General features: G+C 38.7%; 1 protein-coding gene across 1 annotated transcript in view; it reads left to right on the plus strand.

The window, feature by feature from the left end:
* Window positions 1-19,114, plus strand: part of SLC41A2 (solute carrier family 41 member 2) — a 97,319-nt gene that overhangs the window by 14,659 nt on the left and 63,546 nt on the right. Inside the window, exons 3-5 of the mRNA XM_044677633.1 lie at window positions 5,147-5,218; window positions 8,000-8,144; window positions 16,681-16,827. Of these exons, the coding sequence (XP_044533568.1) occupies window positions 5,147-5,218; window positions 8,000-8,144; window positions 16,681-16,827 (364 nt within the window). The remainder of the gene's footprint in view (window positions 1-5,146; window positions 5,219-7,999; window positions 8,145-16,680; window positions 16,828-19,114) is intronic.

The raw sequence follows: 19,114 nt of genomic DNA on the forward strand, positions 1-19,114 counted from the left end.
ACCCTTAATGAATGCTGGTTGTTTGCTGCCTACCTTCCATATCTCCTGGTATATCTGTCTTCAGAGCACGGACAGATTCCTGTCACCCTGCATCCTCTAGGTTCAGAATACTTCAGTCTTGGGGGCTGTCTGGGAAGTTTCAGGTCAGAGAGACAAGAGTGAATTTTTGGTATTTCAGGACTGGCCATGGCTGCTTGTGGTTTTCTGACTACTTGGAGTTTTATTATCAGTGCACTCTGGGCTTCTTGCCTCTAGTCCAGAGAGAGTGCTTCTGGCTTTTGGTGCCCCTGGGAGTGTCTCTAGTTCCTGCTGATAAGCTTCTGGATTATTCAAATGGTTTATCTGGTGGAATTCCTTTTCTACCTAAGCCTACAGGCTTCTTTCTGTTGTTTGTTGCACAGCCTTTGGTGGGATAACAGAGCTTACTGTAATTTCTCTTTTGTTTTTTTCTTTTTTTAATTTTCACTCTGAACTAATTTCCATATTATTCATTTTTGTAAAAGAGTAATCCTTTAAAACCAAAACCCCAAATCACATACCTATATAAACAAGTGATAAGTCATATGTTTTCTTCTGGATTTCTACTACCACAGTTCTTTCTTTAGATGTGGATAGCATTCTTTCTCATAAGTCCCTCCTTACTGTCATTTCTTTGTGGATAATATTATTGTTCTGTTTGGTGTTTTTTAAGATCATTGCTTGAAGATATGTTCAAGTTCTAGGTTCCTTGGAAGCCATTCATGCTGCTATCTTAACCTGAAGAAGACATGATCATTTTTTTAATATACAAATAGAAATCACGTAGCCTTTGGTATGTGAAATTCAATTTAAATTTTTAATGACATTAACCTGTATACTTTCTCAGGTAATTCCTCTAGCAACTCAAAACTTTAAAAATGAAAATGGCTATTAAATTTTTTGGAAAAAATTAGTGTTGTTTTCTCTTGCCTCGGGTTTATTATAAACCTAGTCTTTTCTTTTGCATTTCCCATTACCTTTCTCCAATTTCCATCACCGTTAGGAAAAACCTTATAAAAGTAAATGCTTAAAGCCAAAACAATTTAATTCTTATCCTTTTAAAAATGAGGAGCTAAGTAACTTATAAACCAAAGCCATAACAAATTTCCAAAGGTGCAGTTAAAACTTTAAAAAAAGTTTTATTGTTACCTTTCCTTTTTTCTATGAGTCATTAGTCCTCAGGCACCTTTCTCCATTTAACTCTATCTTGTGACAAAGGAAAACATTTAAATGAAACCTGCTAATACCAAAGCAATGTCCAATAGCACATACTGCATTTCAAATGAATAATCTTTGAAGAGAGGGAGATGTGTTTCATTGTTAGTTCTCCTGTACAGAGATTATTCATTATAATGTATCACATCATTGAATTTTCAAGCATTTTGATAGTATGTCTAATGGTACTATTGTCACTAAAGTGTACAACCTTTTTTTTCTTTACAATAATGATCATCAATATCAAACAACATTAAGTCTCCTGGTAATCATTATCAATATTCACTTAATCAAAACATTTCATCATGAGTCCCAAATATCCCAGGTAGTTTTCTAGTTCCTGGAAATATCTTCCTTTGAACATTCCTGAATGGACCTTGTCCTCAGGATAGCTCTAAAGGAGCCTTCTCCCAGAATCATGTTGCTGGAGCATACTGGAGGAGGCTGCTCCCCTCCCTCTCTTCACATGCCTGAGGACATTCCTCTCATCACCTATTCCTCTGCACAGCAGCCCAATGGGAGTGCTGCCTCCCTCTGGGCTCACATGTAGCACAGAGTGCAGTTTGGGCACTTGGTCTCTTAAAGGTTCACCATCACTGGCCTAGAAGGATCTGCTTCTCTGTTTCTAAGTCACTTGCAGAGATTACTAGGTAATTCTGCTAAAATTTGCCAGTGACAAGACTCAGTATAATTAAGTACAACCTCCAAAGTAATTAGTTCATGTAGTGAGAACTAACTCAAACCTTATGGATCTAACCCTATTAAGAACAACAAATAAGGAACCCATAATTCACCTGAAACTTCAGAGTGTTTCAGCTTTTACATATCATTTGCTCTTTCTGTCTTTACCCAAAACTGTATTCAATATGGACAATGTCATCCATAGACTGAAGGAAGAGGACTGACCAGTAAAATGAGCCCCCAGACAGAGACTTAAAAATAGGAAGAAAAGACATGATTTAACATTCTTTACGATTATTAATACAATTATATATGTAAAAAACCTTAATCCAGTTTTAAGGACAAATTATTAAAATATACTGTATATCCCTCTTCGAAACATTTGGGAGCCAATTGTGTGACTATGTATATATGTATATATGTGTCTGCTTATATATTATATATTTACTAGTTCTTAGAGAAGATGGTGTAATTGTGTTATTTTTTTTCCAAGTTTACTACATTAAATTGAACATTTTTTACATCTTTTTGTTATCCCCTTTGAGGATGTTTTCTATCTGTCTGTCTATATGCCTATGTTCCTCAGATCATCTTGAAGGAATGAGATACTTTAAAGACCTATTTCTTCTATACATGAATATAGCTTTAGCATTATAATGACAAAAACATATTGTTCACTTGCCCTGATTATAGAAATTTCCATGAGAGAAAAAAGGAAGATATAGTTACAACAATACTGTCCCTTCAAGGATACTAACTCGACGTAACCTATAATTGGGGAATAGCTCCTTTAGCTCTGTTTGATTCCAGGTAAGAGCCATAACTAATAGCCAATATATAAAGCAAAGTTCCACATATTCCACAGAATTAACCAAGTGGGAAAAATTTCCTGTTTAGAAAGGCAGTAGCACAATGGGAAATTTGAGTCAAGGGGATCCTACCTTTGCTTATGCATACAAACATTTTACTACACCACTAGTATGTGGATCTATTTTACTTGACAAGTTATTTGTTTTAAGGGAGAGATTTTGTTTTTTGTTATTTTTTTTTCCAGTAGGGAGTTATAAAGAAAGACAAGTGGCTCATGAAGTGATAAAAAAGAAAGATGAAAGAAAAGATATAAGAAGAAAGTAGAAGGCAGTTCAGAAGAAAATGCAAATAGACAGTATTTATATTATATTATACTTACTACACACCTAAAATGATAGATTCATGTATTCATATAGAGTCCTTTTTCCTTTTGTTTGTATATGGAAATGTCAGAGGTTGTTTTTGTTTTTTTTTTTACAAATAAGGCATTTCTTTTCATGATTTCATCACTGATACGGGACATATTTCATAGCCTTAGAATTGGCCTTCTAATACCTTTATTTTATTTTTATTTTATTTAGAATATTTTCCCATGGTTATATGATTCATGATTTTTCCACCCCTCTTTCCTCTCCCCTTCCAGTGCTGACAAGCAATTCCACGGGGTTATACATGCATCATTGTTCAAAACCTATTTCCATGTTAAGATCTTCTTACATCTTGACATTAGTTGATGACTGTAAAGCATTTGAAATATGTAAATTTAAAATAGGTTTGGAAAATGCCTCTACTACATTGTTCTTAGATAACCATTTATTAGAGAGACAGTGAGGACTGAGTTGGGGGTAGATAGCTGGCTTCAGAGTTGGGAAGCCCTGCGTTCAAGTCCCATCTCGAATACATACTAGCCAGACATAAAGATCTGATAATCTCTGTATTAGGAATGAGATAGGAAAAAAGGTAATAGTGAGATGTTTTGGACATAGAAATAGTAGGATTTGGCAACTGATTGGACATGTAAATGAATGAATGATTGAATGGCAAAACATTTATTAAGCATCCACCATATATTGGATATTATGTTGCACTTTAGAGATATGTTAAAAAAAAGAAGACAATCCCTGCCCTTAAATAACTTGCAATTTTAATAGGGAAAGACAATGTATATAGGGGAGTCATCAATCTGCTAGGTTAGGACTTAAAAAGGAATTCAGTAGATGAATGGATTAACTTTCCCAGGGACTAGGAGCATGGATTGAATGGTGGTGCCTTGGACAGAAATAGTCTCTGGAGAGATGTGTAGGTTGGGGGAAAAGGGGAAGAGAAAAAGTGCTGTGTTTGATTTATTGACTCTGAGATATCTCCAGGACACTCACTTTGAAATGTCCGTTTGGCATTTGTGATTTGGCTGGAGCTCGGGAGGGAGGCAGTGACTTAATTTGGTCTACAAGGTTTCTAGACTCTCTTTTAAGCTCCACATCAGCATTTCTAACTATTTGTTGCATGGACATCTTGGCCTCACCATCACCACAACTTCAGCACATCCAAAGCTGGCTTGTACTATTCAACTTCTCTAGCTTTGTCAGTAATATCAACACTGTTCCAGACAGCTATATCTTAAACCTCAGAGTTATCTAACTTTTTCTTCTCTTTCACAACAAAAATAAGCAGCAGGAAGCATTTATTTGCATCTCTGCAAAACATTATGCTGGCTTCTAGAGGAGATACAACATTTATGTAAGACATAGCCCCTGCCCTCATGGAGCTTGAATTCTAATCATGGAACTTCGGAGCAGGGTCCATTGGAGGTTTGTCTTTGTATTCCTAGCACCTAACATAGTGATCAAAGGGTAAGGAGGCACATAATAAATGCTTATTGAACTGGATCGAAGTTGTTAAGTTAATATAAAGATGACTTATCTCAAAGAGTTGTAAGAATGGGCTTTGTTAACTCCAAGGTGCTATTAGTTATCATTATCTGTGTATTAGAGAAGCAAGATCCTTACCTTATGATACTAGATTTAAAAGTTAGATAGGACAAGGCTACTTTCCTGTAGCTTCACACCTAAGAAGAGAATAACTTACAAAGAGATGACAATTCTTACAAGATGAGGTGTTCTCTGAGGTTCCTGGGAAAGGCTTCCTAAAAGATGGATAAGAAGTCATCAGGTGTGAAGAGATGATTGGAGTAGAAAGTCAGGCAAGATCAGTATGCATTGTTTCTACAGCTAAATTGTATCTTAGCATGATGGAGACTATTCTCTGATGAACTTCATTTTGTACAGCTTTTTGTACAGTAGTATTTTCTAACCTTAGTGGGAATTTGGCACATAGCTTTTTTCATGAGTTTTAACAACAAAGTACTTTTTATAGAACAACATGTGAAATACAGAATTATGTATGAAAATATAATTTTTAACAGGTAAATGTTGGGAAGATGGATTCCCCCATTGAAAAGTGGAACCTAATTATAGGCAACTTGGCCCTAAAACAGGTAAGTAGGTAATTCATATATAGTATTAAGAGTTACAGTTGTAAGGCCTAATATAACTAATGCACATGAAATTCTTTAACTTTTGCCTCAATTATTTTAGTATATTGAAATATAGTTTAATATATGAACGGAGATTAATTAAGTGGACCCTCTTGACCTCTGAAAGTTCATCTAAGTTAATACCTTAGCTGATCTACTTTCTCTCACTGGTTAGGATTAATGGATACTATGGATGGATTCCTTTAATGGATCTGTCATCTCCTTGTGGTCTGTGTGGGCATTTTCTTCACTGGTTTGGATCATAGTCTTATTGACCCTTTTTAACTTGTGTGATATATTTTTGTGATAGAGGTCTTCCTTGGGTACCCTTAATATTTTATGACTACCAGTGCAGCTCAAATGCTGCCTCTCCTTTTACATATTCATATATATATTCACACACATACATATGCGTGTATGTATACACACATATATGCATGCACACACACAAAGTGAGAAAGGAGGCAGTTCAGAGTGCTGGCCTCTGAATCTGATATACCCAAGTTTAAGTGCTACTTCTGATGGAGTTCAGAACAGAACACTGCATTGGTAGAAGAGGTTTTCTCATAAGGAGTTCCCTTCACCACTGAAGTCATAGGTCCCAGCCCAAGAGAAAACTCTAGAATGAAACTGTCTTGATGGCTGAAAAGTGAAAACATATCTTTAGGTGTCTCGTTTTCATTTCTTTCTCAACTAAAGCCTCCTTTTTACAGTTTTAATTCCTTTCATTGACTATAGTCCTTTTTGACTGCTTGTGAGTGGTTGTCTTCACTACGATTCATCATGATCCTGGGATTACCCAGGAGTGTGTTATTCACAGCCAAGCTTTGTTCTCTGCTCAGCTGCTCCAGGGGCTTGGAATATTTCAATTCCTTTCTAACCTCTAGCAAGTGTGAACTTGAAGAATTCAAAGGAATTTTTAGTATTAGCCTAAACAGAACATAATCAAGAAGGTCAATTTTCCAAGAAAATTATTTCATACAATATTTTAGAAAGCCAGATGGTACCATTTTTCGTTTGTTTTCTCATGGATCATCTGTGCCACTGTTTCTGAGGACACTAAAGCAGAAACGAGGAGCTAGTTACGGGTCCTTCTGTCTTTTAGACCAAGTTATCTAGTCACCCTGGTCATAACTTTCTTCATATAAAAATTGAAGGTGTTTGATTATATGATTGCCAAAACTTCTTTCAGCTCTGAAATTTTTGATTCTGTTATTCTACTATAATATTATTACAATACTATTAATAATAAATAATTATAACCTATTATCCTATTCAAATTAACATTTGACAGAATCTGCCAATATGAGAGAATCAGTATAGTCAATAATAACATTCTTAAATTCGACAAGCTTTTTTTTTGTTTTTGTTTTTCTATTTAAAGATATTTTATTTTCCCAATTACATGTAATAACAATTTTCAGTATACATTTTTTTAAATTATAAAATCCAAATTGTTTCTTTCCTTCTCTTCCCTCCCCACTCTGGTAAGCAATTTGATCTGGATTACACACGTATTAATGTCAGCAAGCTTTTGTTAAGTACCTATCATATGTAAGGCTAGAGAGCTGATAGAGTCAATATAGCCAACATTGGTGATCCGCTTCTGATTCCTACTGACCATGTGTGACCATGGGCAAAGGGCCCCAGGCGACTCTTGAAAAACCATACCTTGCAGAGTAGCTTTAGTAGAGATTAGTTGCTGGAGCTTCCCTACGTTGTGGAAATAATAGGTCTAGACACCACTTCCCCCCCCAGGTGCTCAGGGAAATGTTGTAGGTCCTGGGGATAAAAAAAAAAAAATGCAGACATTCTCCATTCTTCTTGGTGCAGATCACAGCCCTTCAATCCATAATTCTTAGCCTGTCATTCTTGTTCATATCTCCACTAAATCCTTCATAGAAGATCCACTCAGTATCCTTAGGCTTTCCTTTAGATCTTTGCCCATTTCCTTTAGATCTTTGCCCATTCTGTGGGTTACAAGGCAGCATTTGAGCTGTCCTATTTTACCTTGTTTTTCCTATAAGACTTTAATAGCACCCTTTCTGATCATGTTGTTGGTCAGTCATTTCAGTCATAACTGACTCTCTGTGACCCCTTTGGGGGTTTTCTTAGCAGAGATACTAGAGTGGTTTGCCATTTCCTTTTCCCACTTATTTGACATATGAGGAAACTGAGACAAACAGGGTCAAAGGACTAGCTCACGATTACCCAACTAGTAAGTGTCTAAGGCCAGATTTGAACTCAAGAAGAGGCATCCTCTAAGCCCAGTGCTCTATCCACTGCCCCCAATCATAGATTTCCTGGAATAATTTCTGACCGGCCACAGAAATTGTTCATTTTTACTAATTATTTGTGGTTACAAAATTTTTTACATCTATTATTACATTTTATCTTTAAAACAATCTTGAGGTAGATAATGCAGGTCTTATTAAACATTTTACAGATGAGTGGATTGATGCTCATAGGTTAAGAGTTCCTCATTGTCATTCAGCTGGTATATATTAGAGGCAGGACTTGAATCTGAGTCTTTAGGCTTCAAGTCCAAACACTCTTTGATTCATATCTTTGGACTGGTGAGATTTTTTTAAATGTTAAAGAATATAAAAAACTAAGATTTAGCTGTCACTTTAAAGATGATGTAGCTGTCCTATAGTTTTTCTTAATTTCCTGTGTCAGAGATTTATGTCTTAAAGAAATATACTTATCCCATTGGAATGGATTCTTATTTCCCTTTCTCAGGTTCAGGCCACCGTGGTGGGTTTTCTAGCTGCTGTGGCTGCCATCATTCTTGGCTGGATTCCAGAAGGGAGATACCGCCTTGATCATTCCATCCTTCTGTGTGCCAGCAGTGTGGCCACTGCCTTCATCGCTTCCCTCTTGCAGGGTGAGAAACCTTTTTGTAAACACTTATGGTCTTCTAAACAATGATTAGCAATTCATGGCGGTTTCATTTGTAATTGAAATTTTATTTTCCATATTTGAAATATCCATTTTTAGCCTTCAGAAATTTGATGGCTGGCTGTAAGCAGTCTGGTACAGTTAGACCTACTCATGGCATAAATGAAAATCCAAAAAAAAGATTCAAAAAAATATTTTAGGCACTAGATTTCCTGATTGTTTCAGTATATTTAAATAATTGAGAAAGCCTTGATAGAAAACATCAAGATTTTTTCCTGGCAAAGTGTATTTGAATTACAAGGATTCCAGGAATTCTGTAGTTTCAAGGACTGCTCCTGTGGTGGAAAGAAAAAAATATTTTAGATTTTACAAAAACTCTGAAGTGCTTCTCTGGTCAGGACAGCATGTAGTTACGTGCTTCACACAGTATATTGTTGGCCACAGAATTCTTAAGGCCTCTGATTTTTAAAAAAATTAATCCACTAAAACAGGAGTTTGCATTTAATTATAGAATTTGAGTTGGAAGGGACCTTAGAAGTAATTTAGTTTTCTAAAAAGTTATCTTCATTTTTATTCATGTGAAGTCTCTAAGAAAAAAAAATTTTTGAATAAAACCTATAAAGCCATTATCTTTTGTTGCTTAAAAATATTTGTGATTGCCTTGTCCTTGACTTATCAGCAAGATTCAGTGTAAAAGATTCTTGGGCTGAGTGAACACATAAGAAAACAAACCTCTTTAGTTTGCTTCTTGAAATGTAAAAACCTCATAAAAATGGGAAATATTTTCCCTGATTGTAGTGACCCTTAAGTGCTACTCTATAGAGTTAGAATTTTAATCATTGGGACTGGGGTGGTGTAAGGGGTAAAAAGGGGTTTTGGTTGGGTGAATATTAAAAGGTTTGGTTGCCAGGGAATTGAATAATTATCAATCCCCAATTAAAGAATAACCTCAAGTCAAAATGACTTTTATGGAAGTTTATTTACAAATGAGAAGAGGAAGAGAAAAATAAGAAGATGAGAGGATAGGACAGGATAAGTAATCTAAGTAATCTAACACACTAAGTAATGTGCTCTGGCCCCCTTGTTCAACTCAGGCAGATCTAATTAGTCCTCAGTTGAAGGGGGCTCAGCCTTGAGCCCAAGGCCTGAGGGCTCCAGAGGGTGGGAGATGAATAAAGCAGGAGCTTCAGTCACAGAATCTCTTTTGAAAGTGCTTTTAGTTCCTTTTTTTTTTTTTTTTAAGAGCTTTTGAAAGAGCTAAAAGTTCCTTTAGAGAAGTCCAGGAAGATTTAGTCTTTATACTCACCACGTGTAATTCTAAGGGAAAGATTTAAGAACAATCTCACCAAGGTCTCAGGGTTCCAGGTCCAGTGCTCCTGCAGGTCCAAGTCATGAACAAGAAGAGTTCCTTCAGGTCCAAGACATGAACAAGAAGAAGCTACAGGAAGTTGTCACTCTCTTTTAAAGGGGCTTCTCTTGCATCATTTCCTGTGCCTTCCTCTTAGTTTACATGTCCAATCACAACAGACTCTTTTCTTAGGACTACCCAGGAGGCAGTGAGGCCCCAGCTGTTCAGAAATGCCACCCACCTTTGCCCTTTGCCCAGGCCGGCTCTTTTTGCCGGTGAAGGTCTGGCCTCCATGTTGTGGCTGCTGACTGAAGGTTGGGGTGGCTCTGGCAAGTTCTCACCGACCTCCCAACTTGTGAAATTAAGTGGAGTTGTTTACACTTTTGGTGATTAGATTTGAGAATGGGCAAAGTAAACTTAATCTCATTATCACTGTGGGAGGTGTCAAGGAAAGCTTGTGAATTGAGGAATGACAGGATTCATTAAGCCTGGGTCTTAGTTTTGGTTGCTATATGAAGGATGCACTGGCAAGCCATGAGAGTAGAAGCAAGGAGAAGAAGGGAAGGGATTACTTAAGTTGTTTAGGTTAGAGGCCATGTTTGAATCCTAGAGTCAGGGGGATTGTGTGATTGGAGAGAAAGGGATGAATAGGAGGGATATTGGGAGAGTGGAATGGAAAGAACTTGAGAGCAGTTGATTGTGTGGAATGTGACTTAAGATTTTGAATCTTGATAGCCTGGAAGATGTGGTTCTTTCAACAGAAATAGGAAAATCAAGGCAGAGGGAGGAGCAAAGTAAGAGGAGAGGGGAAAGAGGATTAATGTGGAATACGTTTGGTCCTGTTGAGTTTGAGGTGATTGTTGATTGTGTAGGGGGAGATGTGCTGGAGCCAGGTGATGATGGAGGAAGATTTCAGGGGAGAGATTTGGCCTCATTAGGGACAGTTCATAGTCATCCACATATCTGACACACAGGGTTTATTGAATGGAATTGCTTTGAACATATATAATAATTGAATCTGTGGGGGGAGTTGCTCAGCAAGAGAGATAAAAAAGAAAGAACCAAGAAAACTGTAAGTCAGAGGCTCAGGGATGATGAAAGGAACAATGAAACCCACCCAGGAGCACTCAGGCAGGTTGGAAGGGATGAGGGGAGAGCAGTGAGCAGGGGAGAGAGGGCAGGTGTTGGAGCTGGCCCTAGAGGGCGAAGATCAGCTTTAAAAGTTGTTGGATTTAACAACAGTGAGGCCACAGGCAGCCTGGAGAAGGCTGTGTCTATAGGGAGAGGGATTGAAGAAATGAAGGCATGGCACCCCATTATTTCTAGAAGTCAGGCATTGAAGAACAACACAGATGTAGCACTGTAGCTTAAGGAGATGCCAGGCCAAGGAATTTTTTTAGGATAGGAAAGATCTGAATTCCTTCATAGATAATGGAAAGATAAGGAATTTTATTTTGGACTTAATGAATTTAAAGACATTGGCGTCATACTTAGAAAAGGGAAGAGGGGCAATTAGGTCAAATCTGGCCTCAAACACATCCTATCTCTGTGACCCTAGGCAAGTCACTTAACCTCCATTGCCTAGCCCTCACCACTCTTCTGTCTTGTGTAACAAATAAAAGGTGGTTTGGAGGCTCAGCACCAAAGTATTAAGTATTTTTTAGTGGAGAGAAAGAGAAGAGAGAGATGGAGACAGATGTAGAGAGAGGTCTCAGCCTTTCTAACTTAAGGTAAGATCAAGTCCCCGATTTCAGCCCAGCGTGGTCCCCTCTATGCTTTGCTGCGGCTTGCCAAGTGTTCAAGAGTGGAAATAAAGAGTGCAAATAAAGAGAGCTCTCTCCTTCCTGCACTCTCTTTCTAAATCTCACTAGTTCCTCCCTTTGTGGCAATTCTCATGCTTTGAATATATATAATAACCAAATCTGTGGGGGAAGAGGAGCATGATGCCCGGGTCAGACTCTGTACTCAGAATCAATGTCCTCTAAATTATTTACTTCACACACTTGGAACTAATACACAGTATTGATTCCAAGATGGAAGGTAAAGGTTGGGGGAAGAAAAAGAAATGGGGAGGAAGGAAGCATTTATTAAGTGCCTACTATGTGTTAGGTACTGTGCTGAGCACTTTATAAATATCTGATACTTCTTCAATCTCATTTCATTTGATCCTCACAGTAAAGCTAGGAAGAAGGAGCTGTTATTATCCCCACTTTACCATTGAGGAACCCAAAGGAAACAGAAGTTAAGTGACTTAATGTCTGAGGCTGGATTTGAACTTGTGTCCTCCTGGCCCCAGGCCTAGTGCTCTATTCATCATACTACCTCACTGACCATTTTATAGATGGGGAAAATGAGCCCCAGGGAGACAGCAAAGTCTTACAGTCAGTGAGTAGCCAAGCTGAGTCTGGATCCTGGCTCCAAGTTCATTGTTCCTTATTCTGCCCTATGCTGTCTTCATGGTATGCCGGGGTTCTTTAGTGGATCTCCAACAGCCTGCAACAGAGAGTAGGACAAGGCATCCAGATTCAGGAGACATCTGCCAGGATGGAGAGAAAGTCTCAGAGAAGAAAGGCAGCCAGAGGCAGATCCCTGGGAAACATGCCCTGAAGGGTACTAGAGAGCTGTGGGGGTTTCTCAGAGGACTTTGAAAGACTGCTTAGACATCATGGAGCAGAATCAGAGGGATGTGCTTTCCTGGGAGGAGGGATGGCTGGGAGGGCTAAATGCTGCCCAGTGCTGAAAGGAGATGAGGGATAAGAAAAGACCAATGGATTGAGCTGTCATGAGATTCAGGTCTGAAATCAGATTGTAAGGGATTGAGAAGCTCAGTGCTGGGTAAATGGTGCTAGCAAATGCAGGTGATTCTTTCTGGGAGTCTGTAGTGAAAGGAGGAAGGACTACAGAATGTTCAGCAGCTTAGGAGTGTGTATGGGGAGAGTAGGTGGTGGGGTCAATTTGGTGAACGGTAATGGGACAAGAGGGATGAGCGAATCAAGGATGGTCAGCTGAACTGACCATCTCTGAGGCCAAGCTTGTGAAGAGGAAAGGGAGTCCAGAGCAGAGCTGGTATGGAGTGGGAGAAAAGAAGGGGATGGGACGGAAGGTTATAGAGGAGATGAAAATGGGCTTTAGAAAGACAAAGGCAGAGGGAGTAGCAGTTCAGGCAACAAACATTCAGCTAAGCTCGTGCTAACCACTGGGGGTACAAAGACAAAAGTTAAAGCAGTCCCTGCCCTCGAGAATTTACCTCCTGTTAGGAGAAAACACACGGCCTCATCTCAGTAGCTACAAAATAGACCAAGGAAGTATGAGATACCATGGGAGGAGGAGGGCCTTGACCAATCTGAGGGGTATCAGGAAAATTCTTCTCAGAGAGAGTTAGGGGAAATTTGGAGGGGACATAGTTTTAGTGGGGAAAGAAGTAGTTCCATTTTGGACATATTGAATTTGAGGAATGTGGAGTCTTCCAGTTCAGATGGTCCAATAGGCAGTTGGGAATTTGAGACTGAAGTTCAAGAGTATGCCTGGGACTAAAGATAACTGAACCCTTGGGAGCTAATGAGACCATTCAGAAAGAGTGAAGAAGAGAGGGCCTTGGAGTACCTCCACAGTCAGGGAGAAACTAACAGAGCACTGATAACTTTGGAGAGAGGAATGCCACTTGAGTCATGAGGAAAGACAGGAGGTTGTGTTTAGAGAAAGGCATTTCTGAGTTGGAAGTCAAGGAGGTGGTTCAGTTAATGACGATGGTAAGGGGTAGAGCTCAACCATTCCTGAGGGCAGCCAAGGGCCTGAGGAACTGGATGGCCCCCTCATTTGAAGGTTAGGAATTGATATGATGATTGCCTGTAGCCCGAAGGCAGGTTTTGGGTTGGAGAGAGAGACTTCTAGCCAGTTACTAAATCCTTAGAGAATGGAAAGAGCGACCTCTGATGTCCAGTAGATGTCAGCAACAAGGTCTAGATCAGTTGATATTGATGGAGGGAGTAAACCTTAAAAGACAAAAGGTTGCTGATTGATGTTGTCAAAGTAAAGGTCTGAAAGAGGTCCAGGGAAGCAAGGAGTACACCAGTTCCTTCTGTATCAGTGTTGGGGACATGAGAAGATCAGTCACTCAGCACTGCAGAGGGTGGCCAGGGATGCAGTGTCTTTTGGAGAGATCTAAGTTTCTCTGATATTAAGAAGATGGAAGGAATGTGAAAAGTCAAAATTGAGGGTGAGGAAAAGTTTCTTTCAGAAAGTAACTAGTAGAATATGGTTTTTTCCTCCTATTTTCACTTTATCTTCTGGTTCTAAGAGTTATGGGTACTTTCTTTGATGATTTCTTGAAATATGATACTTGGTCCCTTTTCTGGGTTTGGGGATAATCCCATTATTCTCAAGTCATCTTTACTTAATCTATTTCCCAGGTCCATTTCAGATAAAAGTGAAGCTCAAATGATTCTCACCCATGCTCTCATTTGTTTAGACTTGTATATGTGCCCCCCAATTATATAAGTTAAGCCTTTTACCACTTCTTCATCCTTTTCCCTAGTGTATGTTCTTCCTCTTCCCATTTTTCTTTATTCTCACTATTCTTTTTTTCCCATCCCAATTTTCAGGTAGTCCAGTAATTTAAAATTTATTTTATTAAATCCTTCTTGCTCCATTCCACTTTTTTTTTTTAAACCCTTAACCTCTGTGTATTGGCTCCTAGGTAGAAGAGTGGTAAGGGTGGGCAATGGGGGTCAAGTGACTTGCCCAGGGTTGGTCACACAGCTGGGAAGTGTCTGAGGTCGGATTTGAACCTAGGACCTCCCGTCTCTAGGCCTGACTCTTAATCCACTGAGCTATCCAGCTGTCCCCTCCATTCCACTTTTAAAGGAGCCTTTTGCTTTGGTAAAGTTTTGAACCTTTTGTGTTAAGCTGTAAATTTTCTTTACAAGTCTTTCTTCCATAGCCCTCATTTCTTTTCAAAGTTTTTTTCCTCTTGCCATCCTTATTTAATTTATAATTTCATTTTAAATTCCCTCAAAAAACTGGGCTATTATGTTGAGTAGGGGACTGAGCCAAGATGGGAAACCCCTGGCTTAGGCTCAGAGCACAGAACCTGAATTCTTGTCCTTTCTAGGAGACTCCAAGCCTCCAGCTTGGGACTGGGGTGATAGAACACAAATCCAAGATCAGTTCTGGACATCTCTTCATAACTGGCCTAGCTTGGAGCTCTGAATCTGTGATCCTGCCCTGGTCACTTACCTGTAGGTTGAATTTATGATCTTGGGCTGGAAAGATGAGAAACTATATTTTCTCCTTTGTTCTCTCGATCCTAGAGTTTCCACTTTGATTTCCCAGTCACTCCTTGGTCTGATGTTCTTCTTAGATAGCTGGTGGGGGCAAGCTGGGCTGTGTACTCCTTCTGGTTACTTCAGTATTTTGCCTCTCAATCCAGCATGTTTCCAATAATGCTATCTGCTTGAGAAGTGACAAAAGGGATATTATTGAGGAATTCAGGATTGAAGTGGGGGATGGGATAGCCATGTTGTATAACAATAATGATATTAGTTACAGATCTGTAAAAACAGTTACATAGTACTTTAAGATTTATAAAGCAATTTCTATATTTTATCTCATTTGCTCCTTGAAGCAATTCTTTATATGGTAGATGCTATTATTCTCCCCATTGTTGTTCCTTTGGTTCAGGCATGCCCTACTCTTTGTGACTCCATTTGGGGCTTGGTTGGCAGAGGCAGAGACTGGAATGGTTGGCTATTCCTTCTCCGGCTCATTTATAGATGAGGAAATGGAGAAAAACAAGGTGAAGTGGGTCACACATCTATTAAGTGGCTGAGGCTGAATTTGAACTCACAAAGATGAGTCTTTCTGATTTCAGGCCTAGTGCTCTAACCACTGAGCTACCTAGTTGCCCTGATCATAGCTTTCCTATAATTACTGAGTTAATAATTAGTCAAGAATAGTAATAATTCATATTTAGACTTATTTGTGGCATAGTGGATAGAGTACTGGGCCTGGAGTTAGGAAGACTTGAGTTCTTATCTGATTCCTCATGCTGACCCTATGAAATAAGTATCCTTCAGATCACCCCCATTTTATAGATGAAACTGAAAAAAGGAGAAGCTTAGAGACTTCTCTAGAGTGGCCCAGCTGGGGAGAGTCTGAGACCAGATTTGAATATGAGTCTTCCTTACAACAAGTTCAAGGCTTGCTATTGAATCTTGCTTTCTCGATAGAGTAGGAGCCTTAAACCCTGTTAGATGTTAATCTTGGCATTCCTTGAACATCTATTAAATTTAATTAGGGAGCCATTCATTAAATGTACTCCATGTGCCACTAGACTAAATCTAATCAAAGACTCTAAGGAACAGATGTCACAGCATTGCCAAGTCAGAGTAGGAGGAAACTTTAGAGGTGTCTCATCCCACCTGTACTTAAGTGAACAGGAATTCCTTCTATGGTGTTTCAGTCTCTTCTTGAACCCTCCTGTGTTAGGGACTCCTTTGTAATTCTGGTTGACAATTTATTTCCCCAAGGCAAATATCTAAGAAAAAAAAAGTTAGTTTCCAAAGCTCTTTGTATGTGTTTGGCCTACTAGGATTCATATTACTTCCCTTTTCTGAATAATTCCAAATTTAGATCTGTAAAAACAGATCATTTTCTTACTATTTTTTCCCCTAGTTGCCCACACATGGAAACACAGCCCTCTTTTCTTTGTTGCTCCCATTTACTGCTTTCTTTGGAGGTTTAAAATAAGAATATTGAACCATGAGGCACTTGCATATATTAAATCTAAGATATATGTGGTAGCAAATTTGAATTTTCTATCTGAATGTTGTTTTTCAGCCTCTGTATATATTTAATTTATTTCTCCAGATTGACAAAGTAACTATCTCCAACTAGACAACTCATCACTGATTTTTTTAGGGAATAATGGATGAAAGAAAATGTTTAACTCAACAGTGACCTCCATCTGGAATTGTTAGAAGGCATTTTTGCCAAAACATTTTCTTTATATCTTTTGCTTTTTTAAGGCATCTAATCCAGGCTGATTGGTGATTTGGTTCCAGTGATGAACACTCATACTTCAGTTTACGAAGCATCCTTAGGAAGCTGAGGCTTTTTTTGAATCATAGAATAAGAAGTCCTGATATGAAGAATAAACTGATCTTTTTTCTTTTAGGGATAATCATGGTTGGTGTCATCGTTGGCTCAAAGAAGACTGGTATCAACCCAGACAATGTAGCCACTCCAATTGCTGCTAGTTTTGGGGACCTCATTACTCTGGCCATATTAGCGTGGATAAGTCAGGGTCTTTATGCCTGCCTTGGTAAGTATCTTAAAACAAAATAAGATAAAATCATGTCACAATAATAATATCCATATGGAAGAAACTCATAAAATTAACTCCTACTTTTCTAAATAAAGTGATTAATTTGACTCAATTAAATATTGTACCATTTTATGGGCATAACTTCAGTTTTAATTCTTTGCTGCCACAAGAAAAAGCTACAATAAGTATTTTTGTGCTTAGAGAGCTTTTGCCTTTTTCTTTGATACCTTTGGATGCTATGTTTCTTGCCCTTTCCATAGCTGGGGGAGGTTGGTGGAGGAAAGGGGATAATTTGGAACTGACAATTAAAAAAAATAGAAAAATATATTGTATTGTTATCCCCATTTCATTGATCCAAGGAAACTAAAGCCCAGACAGGTAACCAAGGTCAGTCATGCTACTAGAAAGTAGGAGAGTCAGGAGTGCAAATGCCATTTTCCTTCTTCAGGTTAAGATCTCATTCCATCAAGCTGTAATCCTGGCTGTAGTTAAAAACTACAAGTGTACAGCACACTTTATAATCAGTAATGTCAGGTGGTGTTTTTAAAAAATAACAACCTAAGGTATTCGTTTTAAATTCTTCATTAAATCATCACATCTTAAGATTCAAGGTAGAAGGGACCTGAGAGGCCTCCTAGTGCAGTCTCTCATTTCTCATTTATGTAGAAACTGAGGCTCATAGAAAGTAAGTCACCCAGGGCATGAGGAGCAATGCTGGAGTTTAACCCCAGGGCCTCAGACTACAAATGCACTGCTTTTTCCCCACTACATTGTTGAACTAATGGATTCCAACCTATTTATTAAGGGAAGAATATATTTAGGTCCAATTAAAAATAAAACACCTTACCTCCATGATCTAAGGAACAGAATAAAGACAGCATACCTACATTACTCACTTCCCACACATACACATATTAACAAGATAACTAGGTGACACAGTAGATAGAGGAAGACTCATCTTCCTCAGTTCAAATCTAGCCTCAGACACTTCCTAGCTGGGTGACCCTGGGTGAGTCACTTCACCCTGTTTGCTTTAGTTTTCTCATCTGTAAAAGGAGCTAGAGAAGAAAATGGGAAACCAGTTTAGTATCTTAGCCAAGAAAACCTCACATGAAGAGTTAGACACAACTGAAAAGGACTCAACAAAAACCCCCATATTACTTGATAAAGTGGTTCAGTTTAAACAAGGGTGTTTATTGCCCTTACCATTCTTCTTTACCTTTACTTCCTTACCACATTCTATTGATTCTAAGAGAGAAGGTAAGGGTTTTTTCTTTGTTTGTTTTTTTAAAGAAGAAAAAAATGCCCACAGATTGGGGACTATATTACAGGAGAGCTGAGTTACCTGGCCAGAGCAAGAGGTTATTACACATTTGTATTCATAACACTGCAGGAAGCATAGATGCCAACCCATCTGTGTTATAGTTGAAGAGATTTTCTTCTGTTTCCCTTGTCTTTGTCCAGTGGAAAATTTCTCATAAGAGCAGGGCAGTTAGTTTTAGAAGATTGGATGGTAGCTGTGGAAAAAAAATAAACTATGAGCAAGTACCTCTTCCCTAAAGTAAAGGGACTGCTTTGCTCCTTTTACTCTAACATATCTAATGTTGGAATGAATTCTTGAAATCTATGTTAATTTCTCCTAAAATCCCACCCCTTGCTGGAAACCTTTCCCTGTCCCCCTTAATTAACGTTGGTGCTCAAGATGATCCATTTCTTTTCTATGCAGCTTGTTTGCTGTTTCCATATTGTCTCCTCCATTAGACAGGGAGCCCTCTGAGGGCAGAGACCGGTTTGGCCTTTCTTTGGATACCCTCATTGACTTGACTTGTCATGTAATAGTTTTTTGTAGGTTTAGCAAATCAATACTGAGATAATGGATTGGTTTCTTACACCTTTCAAGGTGTTCTAAGTATTATTTTGCAAAGTATTTGACTGCAAAGAAGGGCCGGCTCTAGACCTCAGAGGGGCCTTAGATATGACCTGATGTGTCTCCCTCATTTTACAGGTATGGGGGGCTCCCCACATTCATTCTGGAAGTGAGGAAGAACTGAGCAGGGTTTTCAGTTCAGGTTCTCTGATGCCAAACCCCAGAGTATAACATGACTGCTTAAGGAAAAAAATTTCTGATATTAAATGGAGCTGAAACAGAGGCTTATGAAGTTGATGGGTTTGTGGGGTCTGACTTAAGGAGATCTTATCTGTCCTCCTTCGAGAGGCAGTATAACTGGTAAGGAGCAGCCTGGAAAAGAACCCCATGACCCACCAGCTCTCTAAGACCAGGTAA

This window comes from Gracilinanus agilis, chromosome 5, assembly GCF_016433145.1.
Source record: "Gracilinanus agilis isolate LMUSP501 chromosome 5, AgileGrace, whole genome shotgun sequence".
Classification (NCBI taxonomy): domain Eukaryota; kingdom Metazoa; phylum Chordata; class Mammalia; order Didelphimorphia; family Didelphidae; genus Gracilinanus; species Gracilinanus agilis.